Source organism: Dermacentor variabilis, chromosome 7 (genome assembly GCF_050947875.1).
Source record: "Dermacentor variabilis isolate Ectoservices chromosome 7, ASM5094787v1, whole genome shotgun sequence".
Classification (NCBI taxonomy): domain Eukaryota; kingdom Metazoa; phylum Arthropoda; class Arachnida; order Ixodida; family Ixodidae; genus Dermacentor; species Dermacentor variabilis.
In genome coordinates, this window is record NC_134574.1 from 63562152 (window position 1) to 63586589 (window position 24438).

General features: G+C 42.6%; 1 protein-coding gene across 1 annotated transcript; it reads right to left on the reverse strand.

Moving 5' to 3' along the window:
- Positions 1-660: 660 nt before the first annotated feature.
- On the reverse strand, positions 661-17584 carry LOC142588667 (thrombin inhibitor hemalin-like). The gene is made up of 5 exons (XM_075700490.1): positions 17531-17584; positions 15609-15797; positions 5681-5869; positions 2866-2928; positions 661-1121 (listed from the first exon to the last, which is right to left on the reverse strand). The coding sequence occupies exons 1-5, from the start codon at positions 17571-17573 to the stop codon at positions 910-912; spliced, it is 696 nt and encodes a 231-aa protein (XP_075556605.1). The 5' UTR covers positions 17574-17584; the 3' UTR covers positions 661-909.
- Positions 17585-24438: the final 6854 nt, after the last annotated feature.

Genomic DNA, 24438 nt, shown 5'->3' on the forward strand with positions numbered 1-24438 from the left:
AGTTGGAATCTGTTGGAGCAGGACAGGGGTACTTTGAGATCCCACGGAGAAACTTTCGTCCTGCAGTGGGCACAAGAATAGGCTGATGATATCGTACACGACATTATAATACCTGAAGTATGCCTGGCCAATCGAAAAGCCTTAACTTATGAAATGCCTGCAAGGCGTTTCGAGTGTGCAGGCCAGCTCACGCAAATCTTTATGATGTGCGGCTCTGGGATTTCAAGAAGGCTGCGTTCGGTAATGCACTCACCTATAACTATAGGTCACATGCACGGGAGCCGCCATGTAGTGAATACATGCATCTACTGATTACACATAAACTGAAAACAACACAAACATCTAATGTATATACTAGTTAGAGTCTGATCCTTTGTCTGATAAAAACGAAGATGGAAGGAAAACTGTACGAGATTGTGCACGTTGCGGCTGAAATGTCACTGAAATTAGCCCAATTATTCATGCTAAGGCCACTGCCACTTTGACAGCATCAGCGAATGCTGTGACATTAGTTAAGAATACACTAGAAAACATCCCCAAATTTCAGCGTTGCACTTTCCGCTGAATTTATTCTTCGTGCAGGCGTAGTATCGGATTGCCTCTTGTGAGTGTTGCTTTCTTCTGAAAATAATTATGTGGGTCATATGTATAAAAGCACTGATTTATTTTTCCAACGGCAATTCAAGAGACGTGACTCATCTGCGTATTAGTTAATACGAACTACGTCAGTATCCGTTGCCAGGTTTTCTACAAACATATATTGCAGAGTCCAAGAATTATTGTTTTCATCACCATCTCTTTAGATTAGTTGTCGCTTCGTTGTTGCTGTTTTTCTTGCACTCGCCTCAGCAAGCAATGTCTTCTTGGCGTGCAGCCTCTGTCGGCACTGACTCATGGCGAGGGCTTTGCTTATGCCAGGCGTGGTTCGGGCCGCATGGGCATTGGAGATGCGCAGAAGCGCATGCAGTCGCGGTGGGACTCAAAGTTGTTGCCGTTGCCGTGGCAGCCACCGTACACAAAGGGGCGGCAGGTTTTAGCGTTGGCGTCGTAGTAGAAACGGGTGATGGCAGCTTGGCAAGGTCCCGCTTGAGGTGGCATTTGACAAACGGATGCAATGGACGCTGCAGGAAAAAATAACAATATTGAAATCAGCAACAGACTAATATCATTCGGCAAGAAGTTCTCCTTTACGAAATGCACCTCTGCGCTAATGATTGACAGATCTAGCTATTGTAATCAGAGACTGATATTAAAACTTCAAGCGCGATGCGTTTATCAAAATGCAAAAAAAAAAACTCGCTGCGAGCATATCCAAAACTGTTTAGAAAGTCGCAACACCGATGTGCTTTTTAAATGCGCAAGAAAGCTGGCTAGTTTGAAGTCACGCGTTTGGAGCGGCATTTGTTTTCTTTTGCGTCTTTTTATTTGTTCCTCTTTTCTTTTCTCTCTTCGTTTTGTGCCGACTGCAGTATATTTCCCCAGATGAATTAATAAATAAAATAACTGCAATGACGTAGCCATGCCACCGCACACCACCTTGCCACTTTAGTTACATTCGTTGCAGAAAACCGCCGCGCTTTGCTATCCGAAGTACACAAAGAGGACTAATACGTGCGCACGTCAACCGCTACCGTAGTTCTATTGAAACAATATACATACAGGCTAGTTAATGAATAAAAAGAAGGCTTTTAAATTATCAAACCTGCTTGAGACGGTTTTCATTTATAACCTTCTAACACCGGCGTGGGGGGAGGGGTTCTTCAAGTCTACCGATTTCCAGAAGACTAAAGAACTCTGCCAAAACGAGTTTACAACCCTTCCGCAAACCAAAAAAAAAAAAAAATTGGCTGCGCGCATTAGATCCCGACTTTGTGCAGATTGTGTCTGCACATCACGCAGCGTGAAACCAAGGCCGCAAAAGATATTTTTACAGATATCAGGAAATCCGTTTCTGTACATTGAGTCTAAACGTTTCAGCTTCAGTTTGATTCAGATACGTACATAGCTGGTTGTTAGTAGTATACATACGAGGCTCCCAAAGTCAACCGACTACGGCGGGACCCTCTATTTGTTTAGTAAATATAGGAACAAGTGCTTCTCTAGACATTTGTTCTTGTTTTTGTTACAAAGAATTTTCTGGTACTGGAATAGGTTCCTCGAAAAAGGAAAAGCAATGGAGTGAGACTTTACCTAATTTTATTTACAACATGCGCAAGAACACTGCTCATAAACGCCTATGCACGCTCGAATATCGCTAAAAGTTACGTCGCAAGGCACACGCATATTTTTGATCTTGAGCAATGTGAAAAAGTGGTGTTTCAACATTTGTTCTTTTACCGTGCATGAAGGAATCCTTAAATATATTTTCTAATCTAGCTGGCGAAATATTTTGTAAACATCTCAGAAATGTATTCCTTTGTGCTACTGATTCTAAAGCAAGACTCGCCGGTTTGATGTTTCATTTGAGTAATAAGCATTTATATAGCACTACACATAGCTGCGACTATCTCCATATTCGACCTTCGTTGATGCATCAATGTTCACTTATCAATCGTGTTTAGATCCCACTAGGTTGTCTCAGATAGGCGCCGCGGTGCGCCGCTCCAGATGAATTTCTGCCTTCCGAGTTTCTCCGGCCTAGGCGAGGATCTAAAGACGCCGCTGGTGTTGCCTTACATGAGCCACCTCAAAAGAACACTGTCATAAAAAACAGCTAATACTTGCTGAGAACCACAACGCTTTAAGTATTGAGACGCTCCGCCGACTGCGGATTCGTTCATGGATTGTAATTTGATACACGACTCAAGCTGCTATTGATGGCAGAGGTAAACGTTCGCAGCTCAAGAAACCGATATAAATGCTTACCAGAAACAATATCACCTGTCCTTCCCGACAACAGCTCATCACGTGGGTATGGTCGGAGGATCGCTGAAAATAATAAAAAAACAATCGATCATTTTTATGGTTGCCTGTAGGCACATCTTAGAAATATTGAGGACATCTCGATTACCGGCCAGTCTTACCTGAGGGCGGTTTTCTTGTTGTATGTACTTATAACACTCGCCACATTCGATGAGCTGAAGTTGATTGACTACACATGTTGCAATAAACCATAAAACAGCACGCCTGCATATAACTCAGTCTTACCAGACCCAGAAATAACACATACCGCTGGTATCTCAATACTGCATGTTTTATAGTTCCAACCGGCTTCCTTGAACAATGCGCGGTTACGACGACTTCCCAGAAAAGCTGGAAATTGTGTCTGGTGGACAAAAAGAAATCTACGTATATTCTCAGTTATTAAATCTTAGGTCTCATCAGTTGGTTACAAATCAGAAGCTGAGAAGTATGCAATACATCTCTGCTTAGGAGAAATGAAAAGCACAGTGCATCCTTTGAGATCCTTGTACATTCTTATTACAGTAAATATATATCGAATGGGGAGCTAGTGTTACGATATGACATCATTTCTCTTCGGGTTCAAATTGGCAGTTGTAACGTGTTACCCGAAAGCTACTTAAATATTGTGGTGCAGCTTTTCACGAATAACCTGAATCGATATGGCGGATTGTCCTGCAAGTAATGCGCATACGTCATGCAATATATACGTGTGCGCGAAGGGCACACATACGCACAAACACACACACACACACACACACACACACACACACACACACACACACACACACATATATATATATATATATATATATATATATATATATATATATATATATATATATATATATATATATATATATATATATATATATATATATATATATATATATATATATATATATATATATATATATATAACGAGAAGAAAAGGGGTTAACTGAGGGGCCCAATTTTTATTAGTCATCTTGAAGGGGCAGCGCGAAAAAACGACGACAGAAGGCAGGAACACACAGGACAGCGCTGAACTCACAACTAACTTTATTCGAAGGCATACATACACTTAAGTACACAACCCATAGCCACGTGCTCTCCCATCCATGGCGTGATATCAGTGCGCAGGCAAAAAAAAAACAAAAACACGCGAAACCATTTAATCTAATACTACGTTATGGAGCTGCTTAAAAATTCAAATTCACTATCATGCAAATTTATCGATGGCATGCTTACACAGCGCGACCCTTTTTTTCTGATATAGAAGGCCTCAATAATCTCCCTCGTAGTCTGATTTTTGTGCGTGAAAAGTATTGTGGTGTCTTTATATCTTGGAGTGCACCCATGCTCAGAGCAATGCCGCGCGACATGCGAGTAGGCATTACCCGTTAGTGAGCGCCTATGTTCTGACAATCTAATGTTGAGGCAACGACCTGTTTGACCGATATATGCGTGACCGCAGGAAAATGGAAGTTCGTACACAACTCCCATTCTACAGCGCACAAACGGGGACAAATGCTTAACAGTACAGCCTTTCCCAGCGTGAGTGGAGGCAGCCTGGGCCAATTTCCTATCGATCTTACCACAAATTTTGATCAACTTGTTAGGGGCAGATATGTCACGCATATATCGGTCAAACAGGTCGTTGCCTCAACATTAGATTGTCAGAACATAGGCGCTCACTAACGGGTAATGCCTACTCGCATGTCGCGCGGCATTGCTCTGAGCATGGGTGCACTCCAAGATATAAAGACACCACAATACTTTTCACGCACAAAAATCAGACTACGAGGGAGATTATTGAGGCCTTCTATATCAGAAAAAAAAAGGGTCGCGCTGTGTAAGCATGCCATCGATAAATTTGCATGATAGTGAATTTGAATTTTTAAGCAGCTCCATAACGTAGTATTAGATTAAATGATTTCGCGTGTTTCTTTTTTTTTTTTTTTGCCTGCGCACTGATATCACGCCATGGATGGGAGAGCACGTGGCTATGGGTTGTGTACTTAAGTGTATGTATGCCTTCGAATAAAGTTAGTTGTGAGTTCAGCGCTGTCCTGTGTGTTCCTGCCTTCTGTCGTCGTTTTTTCGCGCTGCCCCTTCAAGATGTTCAACCAGTACCAACTCGCCCACATGTCGATCCTTCTACTTTTATTAGTCATATCATAAGAAGCCAACAAACACTGACACCAACGACAACATAGGGGAAATTACTCGTGCTTAATAAATGAAATAAAGAAACGATAAATTAATGGAAATTAAAGTGCAGGAAAAAACAACTTACCGCAGGTGGGAACCGAACCCACAACCTTCGCAATTCGCGTGCGATGCTCTACCAATTGAGCTACCGCGGCGCCGGTGTCCCATCCACTGTCTTGGGTATTTATGTGTCCTAGTAGAACCCTGGGTGTGTTAGCCAGTGCCACCACTCACAGACCTTGTTTTCGTTTTTTCATTCACTTTAATTTCCATTTATTTATCGTTTCTTTATTTCATTTATTAAGCACAAGTAATTTCCCCTATGTTGTCCTTGTTGTCAGTTTTTGCTGGCTTCTTATATATATATATATATATATATATATATATATATATATATATATATATATATATATATATATATATATATATATATATATATATATATATATATATATATATATATATATATATATAAGCATACGTGTCTCTCTAGGTGCGTGCGTATTATCCCTGCGTAAAAAAAACTTCGCCTAACTTGGTTTTTCCAATACCTATTACTCACGACTTGAGCAATCTAGGTACTCACGTTTTTCAGCCGAACAGTTTTCCTGGCACTGCTCCTTGGTCTCGTACTTGTTCTCATTACCGCCGCAGCCACCGTAGTAGAACTGCTCGCACCTTCCGCTCTCAACGTTGAACCACCACATCAGCTGCTGAGCTCTGCAGAATCCGCGGTCCGGTGCCTGGCGACACTCCTTGTCGAAGTTCCTCGCCGCTTTCAGAAAGACAGAATTTATGAGAACGTTAAGACGATTCCGAGAAGGTGGGCACCCGCTCGTAATATTTCCGCTAAACGAGGCTGGTGCCTACCTCATCGCTTATAAAAATGATTTGTCGTATGTTATAATGATAGCTTTACCAAATATTTCCAATTAGTCAAATTGTGAAATAATATAGAACTTATTTCTTAAGCCCGGTTTTCTTTCGGCAATATCATTCCACAAGTCAAGCCAGACTCTAAATTTATGCGACATCATAGAGCCTTCTTATTTTGTTTGAATCCTGTATGACGATATTTGGAATTTAGCAGCAATTACCATTATTGGCGTAGCACATTAGGTGTAATAGGTAAGGTAACGTGCACTTGTCTGAATATGAAAATACGAAGACCCCATACAATGTGGGTTTATGGATAAACAGGTAAATATAGGAATACGCTTCAGAAAACAACGATATAAATTTCTACGCAGGGTGATGTTTCTGGATTTGAAATGCTGTGAGGCTGCAGTCTGCAGACCGGAGCTCTGGCAACGTTGGGACATAGTGCAGAACATTGATTTCATTGTATTGATCGCAGTAGTATGCTGCATAGACAGAATTTATTCAGCCTTGAATACAAGTGCCACTGGGACACTCTACACTCTACATGCCACTGGGCTAGGCGCACAGCTTTAGGCATGCCACAGCGTTGGAAATTTGTATCTGCCCGCGTTCCTTTCTTCATTTTCTCGTCTTCATCATTATTTATCAACCCTGTTCCTCCACGTCCCTTTCCCACCATTATAGTAACAGGCCTAAGCAAGCAATAGCTGAGGCTGACCTCTCGGCTTTTCTGTACATACATTTCCCTCTCTCTCTCACGCTCTTTTCTTTCTAGGATTTGTAAAGCACATGCAAAACGCATAGGGACAAGAATGGTTGATTCATTGTTGTTAAGCGTTCATTGTGATAAGTAGTAATGGCGGTAAAGAATATGAACCCAGGTGCATCGTTTAGAGTTTCACATCAATTTTGTTCAGTGTTTTGGAAATCATAGAACAACTAAACTTTTTAGTCATCTCACGCATCTCTTGTTTTAAAATCTGTATTTTGTTATACTCTGTTGGTATATGGTGCTTTTGAGCTGGCTTTTCTAAGAATACAGGTATATACGCATTGTGGTCAGGGAACGCTTTGCTTCGTAATAATATATTAAGGTAAACTATTATTCTTGCGAAACCAAAAAGAAACTAAATAAACGGCCGCTGCCAAGTGCATCTTTGCATTGTAAAGCAACTATAACTCGATCTATAACTCGATCAAGTCTATTGCAATAAGGAACGGAAGCTGATGCCCGCCCTATTTGTCCGTCGAAAGCTGGCATCATGGTTTTATTGATACTTTTTGTAGTCCTCTTTGTATCCCAGTTATAGCCGTAAGAGTGTGAAGTTGAGTGGACTTCGTAAGGGGTCCATTGCGTATATTGTAACGCGCTGTCGCTTTATCTGAACCGTTCAGTGAGCATAAAAATACCTCGCCGGTAACGTTGCGTGTACACCATTGTTCTAGACCATATAAATACTCGATAGTTTCGATCTGGTCGTCATTGCTGTTCTAGAACGACCTGCACAAGATGAAGCTCTACATCTTCCTGGCTCTCATCGGCACCGCGTTTGCTGAGTAGTAGCTGCAGAAGGTTGCAATTATTTTATTTCATTTGCTGACACCAAGGCCCTTTCTGGGCCCATGCCAGATTGAATGAGAATATCAGTACGTGAATAGTACCAGAAAATTCAATGCCAGCAAAGCTGCAAGCAATATTGAACGCTGGGCATTCATAACGTTTTTTGTTTTGTTGACACAACTAGGGCGCCTTACAATGAGCTCTGGGACAGCTTTCAACGACGGCTGTATATACTTGTAACTTAAATCCTTCGGTAGCAGTCTGCGACGTTGAATTCAAGCAAATATTTTCCGTCAGAATTACTAACATCAAATTCTTGCTCTCAATACTAAAATCTGTCTGTGGCATGTGATTCCGTGTCGATTAAGGCATCGATTCCCATGAATGGCGCTATTTGCTATAAAACTAATTCGCGGAGTGATGTTTAAATTTTATCGTAGAGGAAGTATTGTTCAAGATCAAGTGGTAGTTGCTTTACGATGTAAAAATGTATTTGGAAGCCGCCGTTTTTTATATTTTGGTTTTGCTAAGATAACAGTTTACCCCAATAAATAATTATGACGCAAACAGTTGAGTGACCACAATGCGTATATATCTGTATTGTTAGAAAAACCAGCTGAAAAATAGCATATGCCAACAGAGAACAATAAAATATAGAGTTTAAAAGAAGAGATACGTCAGATGACTAAGAAATTTACTCTTATGATTTCTTAAATACTAAACAAAATGTACGTGAGAAATGTAACTACACACCTGGGTTCATATTCTTTACCGCAATTAGGACTTACCATCATGAACCTCTAAGAAGACCGAATCAACAATTATAGTCCCTACGTGTTTTACGCGTTATTTACAAATTCTAGAAAAAAAAGAGAAAGACAGAGAAAAAATATATTCAGACAAAGGCTCGCCTGAGCTATAACTTGCTTAGGCCTGATAATCTATACAGCGGGAGAAGGACGGGGAAGAAAAGGTGTTATGAATGATGACAATGATATGAAAAGAATGCGCGCACATACCAGTTCCCAATGTTGTGGCATCCTAAAGCTGTGCGCCCAGCACAGTGGCCTGTAGAAAGACTACATCCGCACGTTTAATCAAGGTTAAATAAATTATTTCTAAGCAGTATACTACTAATAATATATGGGGTTTTACATGCCAAAAACCACTTTCTGATAATGAGGCACGCCGTAGTGGAGGACTCCGGAAATTTAGACCACCTGGGGTTCTTTAACGTGCACCTAAATCTAAGTACACGGGTGTTTTCGCATTTCGCCCCCATCGAAATGCGGCCGCCGTGGCCGGGATTCGATCCCGCGACCTCGTGCTCAGCAGCCTAACACGATAGCCACTGAGCAACCACGGCGGGTCAGTATACTACTGCCAACCATACAATAAAATCAAAGTAATAAAGCTAATTAGTCATAAATTCCAAACATCACCTTCCAGGACTCCTACAAAGGAAGAAGGCTGTAAGGTGTCAGATAAATTTAGAGTCTGGCTTGACTTGTAGAATGACATGGGAGAAGGGAAGCCAGACATAACAAAAGAAGTTCTATACATTTCATAATTGCAGTAGTCAGAAATTTTGGTAAATTTATCACGATAACAAATGACAGATCATTTTTGAAAGCAATGAGGTAAGCACGAGCCTCGTTAAGTGGAAGTGCAATAAGCGGAAGACCAACTAACGCTCCAATAAATTCTGTTTGTCAGAAAGCGGCGAGGAACTTCGACAAGGAGTGTCGCCAGGCGCCGGACAGCTGATTCTGCAGAGCTCAGCAGCTTATGTGGTGGTTCAACGTTGAGAGCGGAAGGTGCGAGTAGTTCTACTACGGTGGCTTCGGCGGTAACGAGAACAAGTACGAGACCGAAGAGCAGTGCGTGGAAAACTGTTCGACTGATCAACGTGAGTGCCTAGATTGCTCACGTCGTGAGTAATAGGTAATCGAAAAGCCAAGTTAGGTTAATTTTTTTTACGCGAGGATGATACGCAAGCACATACATACCTCGTCTGCATCTTTGTGCCTTCCGCGCACACATACATATTACATAAAATATGCGTATTAGTTGCACGGCAAACCGCAATGTCCAGCCAGCTTATTTATAAAAAAGCTGCATTACAACATTTAGGTAGCTTTCAGGCCACAAGTTACAGCTGCAAATCTCAAGCCGAAGAGCAGTGACGTCGTACCCTAACACTAGCTCCGCATTCGAGATATATTTCCCGTAACAAGAATGTACAAGGATCTCAAAGGATGCACTGTGCTTTTCATTTCTGCTAAGCAGAGATGTAATAACTACTTCTCAGCTTCTGACCTGTAAGCAAATGAGTAGCCCTGAGATTTAGGGAACTGCAAATAACTAGATTTATATTTGTCCACCACACACTATTTCCAGCTTTTCTGGGAAGTCGTCGTAACCGCGCAGTTTTTAAGGAAGTAGGCTGGAGCAATAAAACATGCAGTATTGAGATACCAGCGGTACGTATTAAGTCTGTCGAGACGGAGTTATAGGCCGTCGTGCTGCTTTATTTTTCGTTGCAACATGGCTATTCAATCACCTTCTGCTCGCGCAATGTATCCAGCTTGATAAGCACAAGACAACTAGAAAACCGCCTTCAATTGAGGCTGCGCGGTAATAGAGATGTCCGCGATATTTCCAAGATGTGCTTACAGGCCACGATAAAAAATATTCGATTGCTTTTTTATTATTATTTTCAGCGATCCTCAGACCATACGCACGGGATGAGCCATTGTCGGGAATGACAAATGATATTGTTTCTGCTAAGCATTTCTATCTGCTTCTGGAGCTGTGTACCGCTATTTCTTCTGTCAAGAGCGGGTGAAGTTGTGTATCAAACTACAAGTTATGAACAGACCCGCAGTCGGCAGACAGTCACAATTCTTAAAGTGCTGTAGCTGTCAGCTAGTATCAGGTGTTTTTATCACAGCGGCTATGAGATGGCTCACGTAACGCCACACCACCAGCGTTTTCAGATCCTCGCCTACGCAAAAGAAACTAGGAAGGCAGAAATTTCTCTGGAGCTGCGCACCGAAGCGCCCACCAGAAACAAGCTATTGGGCTCTATACACGATTGATTAGAGAAAATCACTACATCACCAAAAGTTGATTATGAAGATAGTCACAGCTATATTTAGTGCTATATAAACGCTTACTACTCAAATTAAGCTTCAAATAAGCGAGTCTTCCTTTTTTACTGAGTGAATATACACGAATCAACTCACTTCTGCGAGGTTTATAACATATTTCGACAGCTACAATACAAAATATTTTAAATATTGCTTAATGTACGATAAAAGAATAAATGTAGAAACGCCCTTTTTAATATTGCTCAAGATGCAAAATATTCGTGTCCCTTGCAACATATCATGTGAGCGATATTCGAGAGTGCATGAGTGTTTATGAGTAGTCTTCTTGCGTATGAGTGAGTTCGCTAAAACCCTAACATTATGTTTGTAACATTAGGTAGAGATTGACGGTACTGTTTGTCTTTTTTCGATGAGCCTATTACAGTACCAGAAAAAGCTTTATAAGGCAAAAAAAGTACAAATGTCTAGAGAAGCACTTGTTCCTACATTTAGTTAACGTTGAGTAAACCAGTAGAGGGTCCCCCTGAAGTCGCTTGACTTTGGGGCCATTTTTCCAGTCATCTGGCACACGTCCGGTTGAAAGTTACATGCTATAGATAATGCGAAGGTATCAGCTACACCGTTCTGCGTATCGCTTTAAGGATTCGTTCGGTACGTCGCCAGGGCCACTACATTTTTTCGTGTGTAATCGGAATAAAGGTTAAAGATTCCTGAGTCAGTTATGTTTAGTGAGTCAGTTGGAATCTGTTGGAGCAGGACAGGGGTACTTTGAGATCCCACGGAGAAACTTTCGTCCTGCAGTGGGCACAAGAATAGGCTGATGATATCGTACACGACATTATAATACCTGAAGTATGCCTGGCCAATCGAAAAGCCTTAACTTATGAAATGCCTGCAAGGCGTTTCGAGTGTGCAGGCCAGCTCACGCAAATCTTTATGATGTGCGGCTCTGGGATTTCAAGAAGGCTGCGTTCGGTAATGCACTCACCTATAACTATAGGTCACATGCACGGGAGCCGCCATGTAGTGAATACATGCATCTACTGATTACACATAAACTGAAAACAACACAAACATCTAATGTATATACTAGTTAGAGTCTGATCCTTTGTCTGATAAAAACGAAGATGGAAGGAAAACTGTACGAGATTGTGCACGTTGCGGCTGAAATGTCACTGAAATTAGCCCAATTATTCATGCTAAGGCCACTGCCACTTTGACAGCATCAGCGAATGCTGTGACATTAGTTAAGAATACACTAGAAAACATCCCCAAATTTCAGCGTTGCACTTTCCGCTGAATTTATTCTTCGTGCAGGCGTAGTATCGGATTGCCTCTTGTGAGTGTTGCTTTCTTCTGAAAATAATTATGTGGGTCATATGTATAAAAGCACTGATTTATTTTTCCAACGGCAATTCAAGAGACGTGACTCATCTGCGTATTAGTTAATACGAACTACGTCAGTATCCGTTGCCAGGTTTTCTACAAACATATATTGCAGAGTCCAAGAATTATTGTTTTCATCACCATCTCTTTAGATTAGTTGTCGCTTCGTTGTTGCTGTTTTTCTTGCACTCGCCTCAGCAAGCAATGTCTTCTTGGCGTGCAGCCTCTGTCGGCACTGACTCATGGCGAGGGCTTTGCTTATGCCAGGCGTGGTTCGGGCCGCATGGGCATTGGAGATGCGCAGAAGCGCATGCAGTCGCGGTGGGACTCAAAGTTGTTGCCGTTGCCGTGGCAGCCACCGTACACAAAGGGGCGGCAGGTTTTAGCGTTGGCGTCGTAGTAGAAACGGGTGATGGCAGCTTGGCAAGGTCCCGCTTGAGGTGGCATTTGACAAACGGATGCAATGGACGCTGCAGGAAAAAATAACAATATTGAAATCAGCAACAGACTAATATCATTCGGCAAGAAGTTCTCCTTTACGAAATGCACCTCTGCGCTAATGATTGACAGATCTAGCTATTGTAATCAGAGACTGATATTAAAACTTCAAGCGCGATGCGTTTATCAAAATGCAAAAAAAAAAAAACTCGCTGCGAGCATATCCAAAACTGTTTAGAAAGTCGCAACACCGATGTGCTTTTTAAATGCGCAAGAAAGCTGGCTAGTTTGAAGTCACGCGTTTGGAGCGGCATTTGTTTTCTTTTGCGTCTTTTTATTTGTTCCTCTTTTCTTTTCTCTCTTCGTTTTGTGCCGACTGCAGTATATTTTCCCAGATGAATTAATAAATAAAATAACTGCAATGACGTAGCCATGCCACCGAACACCACCTTGCCACTTTAGTTACATTCGTTGCAAGAAACCGCCGCGCTTTGCTATCCGAAGTACACAAAGAGCACTAATACGTGCACACGTCACCCGCTATCGTAGTTCTATTGAAACAATATACATACAGGCTAGTTAATGAATAAAAAGAAGGCTTTTAAATTATCAAACCTGCTTGAGACGGTTTTCATTTATAACCTTCTAACACCGGCATGGGGGGAGGGGTTCTTCAAGTTAACCGATTTCCAGAAGACTAAAGAACTCTGCCAAAACGAGTTTACAATCCTTCCGCAAACCAAAAAAGAAATTGGCTGCGCGGATTAGATCCCGACTTTGTGCAGGTTGTGTCTGCGCATCACGCAGCGTGAAACCGAGGCCGCGAAAGATATTTTTACAGATATCAGGAAATCCGTTTCTGTACATTGAGTCTAAACGTTTCAGCTTGAGTTTGATTCAGATACGTACATAGCTGGTTGTTAGTAGTATACATACGAGGCTCCCAAAGTCAAACGACTACGGCGGGACCCTCTATTTGTTTAGTAAATATAGGAACAAGTGCTTATCTAGACATTTGTTCTTGTTTTTGTGACAAAGAATTTTCTGGTACTGGAATAGGTTCCTCGAAAAAGGAAAAGCAATGCAGTGAGACTTTACCTAATTTTATTTACAACATGCGCAAGAACACTGCTCATAAACGCCTATGCACGCTCGAATATCGCTAAAAGTTACGTCGCAAGGGACACGCATATTTTTGATCTTGAGCAATGAGAAAAAGCCGTGTTTCAACATTTGTTCTTTTACCGTGCATGAAGGAATCCTTAAATATATTTTCTAATCTAGCTGGGGAAATATTTTGTAAACATCTCAGAAAAGTATTCCTTTGTGCTATTGATTCTAAAGCAAGACTCGCCGGTTTGATGTTCCATTTGAGTAATAAGCATTTATATAGCAATACACATAGCTGCGACTACCTCCATATTCGACCTTCGTTGATGCATCAATGTTCACTTATCAATCGTGTTTAGATCCCACTAGGTTGTCTCAGATAGGCGCCGCGGTGCGCCGCTCCAGATGAATTTTTGCCTTCCGAGTTTCTCCGGCCTCGGCGAGGATCTAAAGACGCCGCTGTTGTTGCCTTACATGAGCCACCTCAAAAGAACACTGTCATAAAAAACAGCTAATACTTGCTGAGAACCACAACGCTTTAAGTATTGAGACGCTCCGCCGACTGCGGATTCGTGCGTGGATTGTAATTTGATACACGACTCAAGCTGCTCTTGATGGCAGAGGTAAACGTTCGCAGCTCAAGAAACCGATATAAATGCTTACCAGAAACAATATCACCTGTCCTTCCCGACAACAGCGCATCACGTGGGTATGGTCGGAGGATCGCTGAAAATAATAAAAAAACAATCGATCATGTTTATGCTTGCCTGTAGGCACATCTTAGAAATATTGAGGACTTCTCGATTACCGGCCAGTCTTACCTGAGGGCGGTTTTCTTGTTGTATGTACTTATAACACTCGCCGCATTCGATGAGCTGAAGCTGATTGACTACACATGTTGCAATAAACCATAAAGCAGCACGACTGCATATAACTCAGTCTTACCAGACCCAGAAATAACACATACCGCTGGTATCTCAATACTGCATGTTTTATAGTTCCAACCTGCTTCCTTGAACAATGCGCGGTTCAGACGACTTCCCAGAAAAGCTGGAAATTGTGTCTGGTGGACAAAAAGAAATCTACGTATATTCTCAGTTATTAAATCTTAGTTCTCATCAGTTGGTTACAAATCAGAAGCTGAGAAGTATGGAATACATCTCTGCTTAGGAGAAATGAAAAGCACAGTGCATCCTTTGAGGTCCTTGTACATTCTTATTACAGTAAATATATATCGAATGGGGAGCTAGTGTTACGATATGACATCATTTCTCTTCGGGTTCAAATTGGCAGTTGTAACGTGTTACCCGAAAGCTACTTAAATATTGTGGTGCAGCTTTTCACGAATAACCTGAATAGATACGGCGGATTGTCCTGCAAGTAATGCGCATACGTCATGCAATACATACGTGTGCGCGAAGGGCACACATACGCACAAACAGACACACACACACACACACATATATATATATATATATATATATATATATATATATATATATATATATATATATATATAACGAGAAGAAAAGGGGTTAACTGAGGGGCCCAATTTTTATTAGTCATATCATAAGAAGCCAACAAACACTGACACCAAGGACAACATCGGGAAAATTACTTGTGCTTAATAAATGAAATAAAGAAACGATAAATTATAGGAAATAAAAGTGCAGGAAAAAACAACTTGCCGCAGGTGGGAACCGAACCCACAACCTTCGCAATTCGCGTGCGATGCTCTACCAATTGAGCTACCGCGGCGCCGGTGTTCCATCCACTTTAATTTCCATTTATTTATCGTTTCTTTATTTCATTTATTAAGCACAAGTAATTTCCCCTATGTTGTCCTTGTTGTCAGTTCTTGCTGGCTTCCTATATATATATATATATATATATATATATATATATATATATAAGCATACGTGTCTCTCTAGGTGCGTGCGTATTATCCCTGCGTCAAAAAAACTTCGCCTAACTTGGTTTTTCCAATACCTATTACTCACGACTTGAGCAATCTAGGTACTCACGTTTTTCAGCCGAACAGTTTTCCTGGCATTGCTCCTTGGTCTCGTACTTGTTCTCATTACCGCCGCAGCCACCGTAGTAGAACTGCTCGCACCTTCCGCTCTCAACGTTGAACCACCACATCAGCTGCTGAGCTCTGCAGAATCCGCGGTCCGGTGCCTGGCGACACTCCTTGTCGAAGTTCCTCGCCGCTTTCAGAAAGACAGAATTTATGAGAACGTTAAGACGATTCCGAGAAGGTGGGCACCCGCTCGTAATATTTCCGCTAAACGAGGCTGGTGCCTACCTCATCGTTATTAAAAATGATTTGTCGTATGTTATAATGATAGCTTTACCAAATATTTCCAATTAGTCAAATTGTGAAATAATATAGAACTTATTTCTTAAGCCCGGTTTTCTTTCGGCAATATCATTCCACAAGTCAAGCCAGACTCTAAATTTATGCGACATCATAGAGCCTTCTTATTTTGTTTGAATCCTGTATGACGATATTTGGAATTTAAGAGCAATTACCATTATTGGCGTAGCACATTAGGTGTAATAGGTAAGGTAACGTGCACTTGCCTGAATATGAAAATACGAAGACTCCATACAATGCGGGTTTATGGATAAACAGGTAAATATAGGAATACGCTTCAGAAAACAACGATATAAATTTCTACGCAGGGTGATGTTTCTGGATTTGAAATGTTGTGAGACTGCAGTCTGCAGACCGGAGCTCTGGCAACGTTGGGACATAGTGCAGAACATTGATTTCATTGTATTGATCGCAGTAGTATGCTGCATAGACAGAATTTATTCAGCCTTGAATACAAGTGCCACTGGGACACTCTACACTCTACATGCCACTGGGCTAGGCGCACAGCTTTAGGCATGCCACAGCGTTGGAAATTTGTATCTGCCCGCGTTCCTTTCTTCATTTTCTCGTCTTCATCATTATTTATGAACCCTGTTCCTCCACGTCCCTTTCCCACCATTATAGTAACAGGCCTAAGCAAGCAATAGCTGAGGCTGACCTCTCGGCTTTTCTCTACATACATTTCCCTCTCTCTCTCACGCTCTTTTCTTTCTAGGATTTGTAAAGAACATGCAAAACGCATAGGGACAAGAATGGTTGATTCATTGTTGTTAAGCGTTCATTGTGGTAAGTAGTAATGGCGGTAAAGAATATGAGCCCAGGTGCATCGTTTAGATTTTCACATCAATTTTGTTCACTGTTTTGGAAATCATAGAACAACTAAACTTTTTAGTCATCTCACGCATCTCTTGTTTTAAAATCTGTATTTTGTTATACTCTGTTGGTATATGGTGCTTTTGAGCTGGCTTTTCTAAGAATACAGGTATATACGCATTGTGGTCAGGGAACGCTTTGCTTCGTAATAATATTCTTGCAAAACCACAAAGAAATTAAATAAACGGCCACTGCCAAGTGCATCTTTGCATTGTAAAGCAACTATCACTCGATGTTGAACAGCACTTGTTCTATGATAAAATTTAAAGCATTACTTCTCGAACGAGTTTTTTATCAGACAGCGTTATAAGTCCGCATCAATGCGCTAATACACATTGAATCCTATCCCATATACAAGTTCAATATGCAGAACAGAAATTGCACGCGTTATTCTGGTGGAAAAAGTTTATTTAAATTGAACCTTGCAGACTGCCCCCACAAATATTTAAATTAGAGGAGCTAGAACCTTCGTTCAACACTGCCCCAGAGGCTATTGTAAGACATCCTAGTTATGCCAGCAAAATAAAAATCGTTGCGAATGGCCGGCGTTCAAAATTGCTTACCAGCTTTGCTGGCATTCAATTTTGTGTTACTTTTTACGTACTGATTTTCTTATGTAGTGATGCATGGGCCCAGAAGGGGCCTGTGTATGGGCGAATAAATTAATTGAAACGTTATACACCTACTGCTCACCGATTGCGGTCCCAATGAGAGCCAGGAAGATGTAAAGCTTCATTTTGAGCAGGTCGTTCTAGAACAGGGATGACAAACCCATTGACAATATCTTGTATTTATATGCTCTAGAGCAATGCTGTACACGTATTGTTGCCGGTGAGGTATATCTATGCTCATCGAGCGGTTCAGATAAAACGACGTCTCTTTAGAACATACGCAGTGGACCGTTGCGAATTCCAGTCGTGTTCCAACTCTTAAGGCGATATCTGTGATACAAAGAGCACTGCAAAAGATATTACTAAACCCATGACGCCAGCATCCGGCCGACAATTAGGACGTGTATCAGGTTCCGTTCGATATTGCACCAGCCTTGCTTCAGGAAATAGAGACCGTAGCAATCGTGAATTGCGAAAAATTGAAGGCTCGTATTCTGCTGCGTCATTGAACACCACAGGTGAATAGAAAAGCAGGATAATCAATCAAACATGGTGACAAAAGGCCACTGCAGGACGGCATTCCACACCTAAAATTTAAAAGCTATTTACAATACTGTGAATGACGTTCTATTTTCTATGCACACCATTCCGAAATTCAGTAAGACGGATACCCTTGTTCTGCGTTTTTAGATAGCTTGCTTCGTGCTTAGTTATCAGTTCGGTGTTCCGGAGGACTGTACTGCAAAAGTAAAATATTTAATCCGCACTGGTGAAGTTTAAAGATACTGACGCCGGCACATATCCTGAACATCGGTGGTGTTCGCGTGCCGTAGCTAGACAATATCCCGTACCATTTCGAGCAATCCCATCTTTTGAAGAGGAACCGGTGCCATACTGGGCGAGCGGGGAACTAATGCGGCCACACGTGCTTAAATGCTGAAGATGGCTGTGGAGACCACCTTAGTCGCCTTTATTGTTGAAGAGCAATCGGCAACATTGTACCAGATGAAGACAACAGTGCGTCAAATACTCAGGGCGCCGATAGCAGCCGCTTTCTGTCCTTCAACCTGCTATTCGCTACCCACATTGACTAAACAATCTTATGCCGAAGTTCAACAGAGTAGTAGTTGGTACGACGATTTTGTCTTCCTGCTGCGTCTATTCTCGGCCCTTATAATTTATCGGGCTCAGAAATTATAAAGCAATTATTTACCCTTATGTAATCTGTTTTCTGCAGTCCTCTTCCTTTGTCTTTTCCGTAATTTTTCGGGTGTACTTCTTTACTTCCTGCCACTATTTCACCCGTTTCAATAACACATAACCCCTTAGAGTTCCTGGATACCGTTGAAAGAACTTGTCCTCTTGAAGCAGCGAAAGCAAAAATGTTTAGGGTTAGACTAGAGTGTCCTTTTCGCATGAAAGATAAGAAACCTGAAAAGCAGTACACACTGGGAGCATTTGCAGTATTGGGAGAAGATCGAAACAGATTTATATTTGGTCAACGCTTCTGTCGAGCCAAATGCGTTGTCTCATGGAATAATCGTTTAAATTATAACGTTACCAGAACTATATTAAGCTTTCAGGCTCCTTTTGCGGCCTTTGCAACATTGCGTCTTGAGGCTATGACACTGTTCTTCTGGAACTAATCATTTATATAACACTACGGAAATAGCAAAACAAATTCCGCCCTTATACTACTGTGAACAGGGGTGTAAGCAAAGCTCGCCATGCGCCGCTCTTCGTTGTCGTAAGGCCACAGTTTCGCGCTCCCTCATGGCGAGGTCGGTACGTCGACGCAACGCCTCCTATAATGTACTATGCCTGGAACGTGAGCCGCAAAAGCGCTGCCCTTCCCTCGCCTGTACTCTCCTCCTTTTGGTACGGTGGCTAGCGCCTCTTGCGGCCAGCCCTTGTAAACACGCCGGTGGCGCGGCTACCGGGAGCGACGTCGGCAGCCAAGCGGCTGGCGCGTCGTGAGCTTTCGGCGGCGGCGGCGGCTGTGCTTGTCATGGAGACCGGTACGGTGGCGCGCGCCGTCCTGCGGCGCATGGGCGCAAAACTCGGCAGAGAGCTTCCTATGGAAAAGAGAGCGACGTTCCAGGCATATAGTTATAGGAGGCGTTGGTCGACGGCGAGCCCATTCTCAAGCGAGCTCCCGGAGGCGTTGATCAAACGCTCCCGTTCTGCGGCCGAACGCATGACACATGGCCTGCTCACACTGCCATTACTTCAACGCACCCTGCTCCTCGGCAGCACGAACCAAACGCGGCCTCCCCATCCGACTGCCGGCACTGAACTGGCGGGAAACAGAGTGCGCCCCCCCGCCCCCGAGGTCATCGAACACGTGCTCGCACTCTTTACCTCCTCCGGAGTTTGAGGATGCCTTCGATTGGCACGCGTCTTGTACTGCGTCTACTTCTTTGAGCATATAAAATCCCGCTTTAAAGGCGTGTATGATGAACCAACAGTGGCTGAATCAGTTCGCAGGGTGGTATTGTATGAGCTGCTCATAATTACTGTTGCCCGCCGTTCAATTAAAAGAATCCGAGAGCCACTGATTTTTCTCTATGCTTTATGGTTTTACTGGATTAACAATTTGCAAAAGACAAGCTTGATAATATCTCACCTGCATGCCAGATAACGTAATGACGGAGCGATATCTCGGTCCTCTTATAGACACTTATGAAGGAGGTGATTTGTATCGCTTCAATAATGTTACACATCTCACACCCTTACGTTTCGTTGCACACTTCGAGAATACAAGCGGACTCAAAATCAATGCACTTTACCCAGAATTATGCCTAATCTTGCATAATCAAAGTCCTTATCCAAATTTATAAATATAAAGTTGCATCGTAGTTTCTGGGCAAACTTAAATACTTATTTCGGTATTAGGTTTTTTCCAGAAACGACTAATTGCGAAACCTAAAGACTAAAGTCTGAGTTCGAGCGAGTGGCATTCATTGTGGCATTTCATCGCCATCACCACCATTATCATCATCGCAACATCGCCATCATCAACCTATATTTATGTACACTGCACGACGGAGACCTCTGCCGGCGTGCTCCAGTTACCACTGGCGCTAGTCGGTTGTAGGTTGCGATCGCAAATTTCCTCATTTCCGCACCCCAGCTACTTTTCAGCCGTCGTCGACTGCGATTGCTTTCCCTCGGCACCCATTGTGCAAGTCTAATGGTTCACAGGTTATGTACCATACGCATTACATGGCCGGAACAGCTCCATTTTTTTTCTAATAATGTCTATAGCTGGTACAAGAGAGATCATCTAGGAGCCACTATAGATGCAGCCGTGGCCTCGTTTTGTTGGCGTAAAATGCATTGATTCGTAGGTTTTGGTCATCTTGCAGCAGAGAGATCTTTTCATCAAGAACATAATGATCAACGATGGCGTCTTACACGTTGTCTACCAATGCAGTCGTAACTGAAAGCATGTCTTTGAATTTGAATATTTCATAAAATAGACACCGTGCTATAGGGCGCGATAGCATTCAAAAAACGGAACCTTTAATGAACACAGCCGGGTATGTCACCGCAGGCGAGCCTTGGCTTCCTGCATATTGGCGTTGTTTTTCGTGTCGATAGTGCTTATACATGATAATGCATGATAACACATGATAATACATGATAATGCAAACATACTGCCGTCCGTGACGTGAGTAATCCGTAGGCGAGCGCGTGACTAAATACAAATGCAGTTTGTGTAGAGGCTGTAATAACCGGAAAATCGCGCCGCCCCTGAATAGTGTATATAAACCTTGCAGTTAACGGTACGCATTGCTACTGTGAGAGATGTTCATGGGCCCAGGAGCTCAGAGCACAGTGAGAAAGACATGGTAAACTGACATTGTCTTTATCACTTGTAGATCTGTGCGCGTACGGCACTTACAAGAACAAAAACGAAATAATGTATACAAAACTAAAACAAGTCCAGAGCAGGCTTCGCGGTTCTGTTCTTATCGTCCGTGCCTATGCATAAAAGTTCGCTCTCTTCAAGAACCCGCTCTCTCGCTAGAGGCCACTAACCCACGCGCTATACCATGGTGGTGTTGTCACGGTACTAAGAATGACCGCGGCCGCCTAGTCTAGTGGAGCTACCTCGTCCCAGCACTGGGGGAGAAGGCGAAGAAGACGCCCTCCACTCTGGGCACGAGGAGTGGGATAAGCACGCTGGCGGTAAGCTCCCCTGGCTCCTGCCAACGTTAGAGGGCGGTCAGCACTGTTGCCATCTCGGTTGCTCAGAATTCCAAAAAAAGCATAAAATCTGTTGCAATCCCCTAACTTCCTTCAGTGAACCACCAAATTTTCCGCTAAAGTGATAACAGCAGCTGACAGGTATCTACTTTTGGGCCATCGCTAAGGGAAAGCACAAATTTGAAATAGTGAAATAAGTGCTCAACACAAATATGATTTTAAGAAGGTCGATGCGCAATAAATAAAGTGCAAATATAATAATTGCCGATGATAAACTTCCGCAGCTGCGTTGCTTGCGGCACAAGAATTTAAACAGCAGAAAAAGATTTCTTGTCCACATGGCAATAATCATGTGACTATATATCACATTCTCGTAGGAGTACACGATATTGCATAGTCATTTTTATACCGGCAACACTCATTTCTATTGTGACCAGGACGCTATGTCTTACGCTGCAGGCACAGATGCGTAAAAATCTCAAAATATGATGTGTAGCTCGTCATCGTCAGTATATATGTCCAAGTCTTCCCCTTGTTAGAGCGGCTTTCCTGTCTCACTCGCAGCACCTGTCGAAGTTGACGGCTACCTCACTTGACTGTAGGCGTCATGAGTTACGATGTGGCAGTTAAGTTTCTCTGGAAGCTCGTAGTCGAATCAGCCCTTCTTGTGCCTTTTCAGTCGCGCTCTGATTACTATAAGGACGTTAACTATTGAGGGCGAGAACTTATTTCGGAGTTTAGTTTTCAGCAAGTTCATCTGGCTTAACGATCGCTCAACTACAGCATTGGAGTATGGCAATAGAAACATTCAGATGGCAAAATCTGCCAGTTCTCGGAACGGGTTTTCACCAGAGGAGTTGGTATAAGTACCTACTTCACACGAGAAGTTCAGCGTCGTTGACGTGCCTACCCATGCAACAGTCGCGATTCAGGACAACATTCATTTGGGCTAGATGGTGCATACTTGAATTACGAAGAAACAGCGCCAACGAAGACGATTACAAGTGGGGAGAACGACACAGGACAAGCGCCATTTGGGCTAGATGGTGCATACTTGAATTACGAAGAAACAGCGCCAACGAAGACGATCACAAGTGGGGAGAACAAGTGGCGCTTGTCCTGTGTCGTTCTCCCCACTTGTGATCGTCTTCGTTGGCGCTGTTTCTTCGTAATTCAAGTATGCACCTTCTAGCCCAAATTGGCGCTTGTTCTGTGTCGTTCTCCCCACTTGTGATCGTCTTCGTTGGCGCTGTTTCTTCGTAATTCAAGTATGCACCATCTAGCCCAAATTGGCGCTTGTCCTGTGTCGTTCTCCCCACTTGTGATAGTCTTCGTTGGCGCTGTTTCTTCGTAATTCAACAGTCGTGATACTTGTCTACTGGCCTTCTAATACCCTAAGTCTTGAACATCTTGAAGATGCAGCGCAATATGATGAAGACAGAAGGCAGGCACAGACAGAACAGTGCTGACAACCAGTACCAACTCGCCCCAATATCGATCCTTCATTTTTAATTCTTGTACGTGACGTACTCATTTCTTCCAACAGTGGAGCTGGCGAGAGCTTCAGCACGCATAACGCCTTTACTACTGATAGTTCAGACATTTTCCTGAGGATTTCGATGTTATCCGGCAGCTTTTGACTTATCTGGTCAATGAGTACTAGAAACTTGGTGCATCGTTTCCTCAGCGTCTGGTCTTCATCAGCACCTAAGCCAGTTTTCTTCGTGTCATCAATGTGTTTCTCAAATGAATAGCCGAAGTACGGCTTCGGATCAAGATAGTCTTCCACTTTATTCGCGTGTACATCTATCTATTGGCGAAGTTGCAAGCACCACTTTCTAGATCAGTGAGGACAGTAGTTATACGAGGCCTCCCAGGAGCTTGGTTTGAGTTATGTGCTTGAAAAGACTTATTAGCTCTTTGAACATTCAATAGTAGTGGCCTCAAAAGAGAAAATCAGCTTTGTTGATGTCGTCACAACACGAGGAATACAGCACCTCTGCGTTGCAACACTTTTCTGGCAATCTTACCACTTGAAAGTGAGCTTCTAGATTGGTCCACTGGTTCAGCACTCGTTCAGTCGCTGTTGCGATTGGCAACCATGTCGTGGAACGAGCTTGGACGATATTCAAGGACACTTCTTTGTCCTTCAAAAGAGGGAAAAGTTCCTTGTATACTTGCTACCGAGGACAGGATCTGGCCAACCCGTGGTAGGTATCACCAATGGGGCAATCAAGACTTATTTGGAGCCCTTCTGCCACGGCGACCGAAGTCGCGAGCCGCAGGGAGTGGTGGACTCATCGAATGAGGAGATGTCGCATATCGGCTTTCATCTGCTTGTAGACTCCATTGTTTACCCCCACCATGACACTTGCATTCTGAGTCCCAATGACAACCATGTTTTCGAGCTTTAGGCCGTATCCATTTAGTGTGCATTTTATACTTTCTACAGTGCCATCTGCATTGCAGGCTCTTAGCATGCAAAGAGAGAGGAAAGTTGTTACGATTTCTGACCTTTGAGTGCTTTGATATGTAACCGATGCAGCCAGATTTCTTTATTTATTTGTTTATTTGGGCAATACAAACAAAAGGTTTGGCCACAACGTAAGGCCGAAGGAGGGCGTAATCCTACTTTAAGATTCCTTTAAATCCTCCTTTAAAAACTCCATTAACATTCGTTAAACATGATGTGATAAAGAAATAGAGCGTTTTGTATTGCATGTTTATATTTCTGAATTGTTCTGCAATTTATAGCTTCGTCAACGAAGTTACGGTACA

What these genes read in the sequence shown, in the direction of transcription:
- LOC142588667 (XM_075700490.1), bottom strand. Translation starts at nt 17,573, where the DNA reads ATGAAGCTTTACATCTTCCTGGCTCTCATTGGGACCGCAATCG. An exon ending in AAACTGTTCGGCTGAAAAAC is followed by an intron (nt 5,870 to 15,608) that starts GTGAGTACCTAG and finishes TCTTTCTGAAAG; the next exon opens with CGGCGAGGAACTTCGACAAG. An exon ending in AAACTGTTCGGCTGAAAAAC is followed by an intron (nt 2,929 to 5,680) that starts GTGAGTACCTAG and finishes TATTATTTTCAG; the next exon opens with CGATCCTCCGACCATACCCA.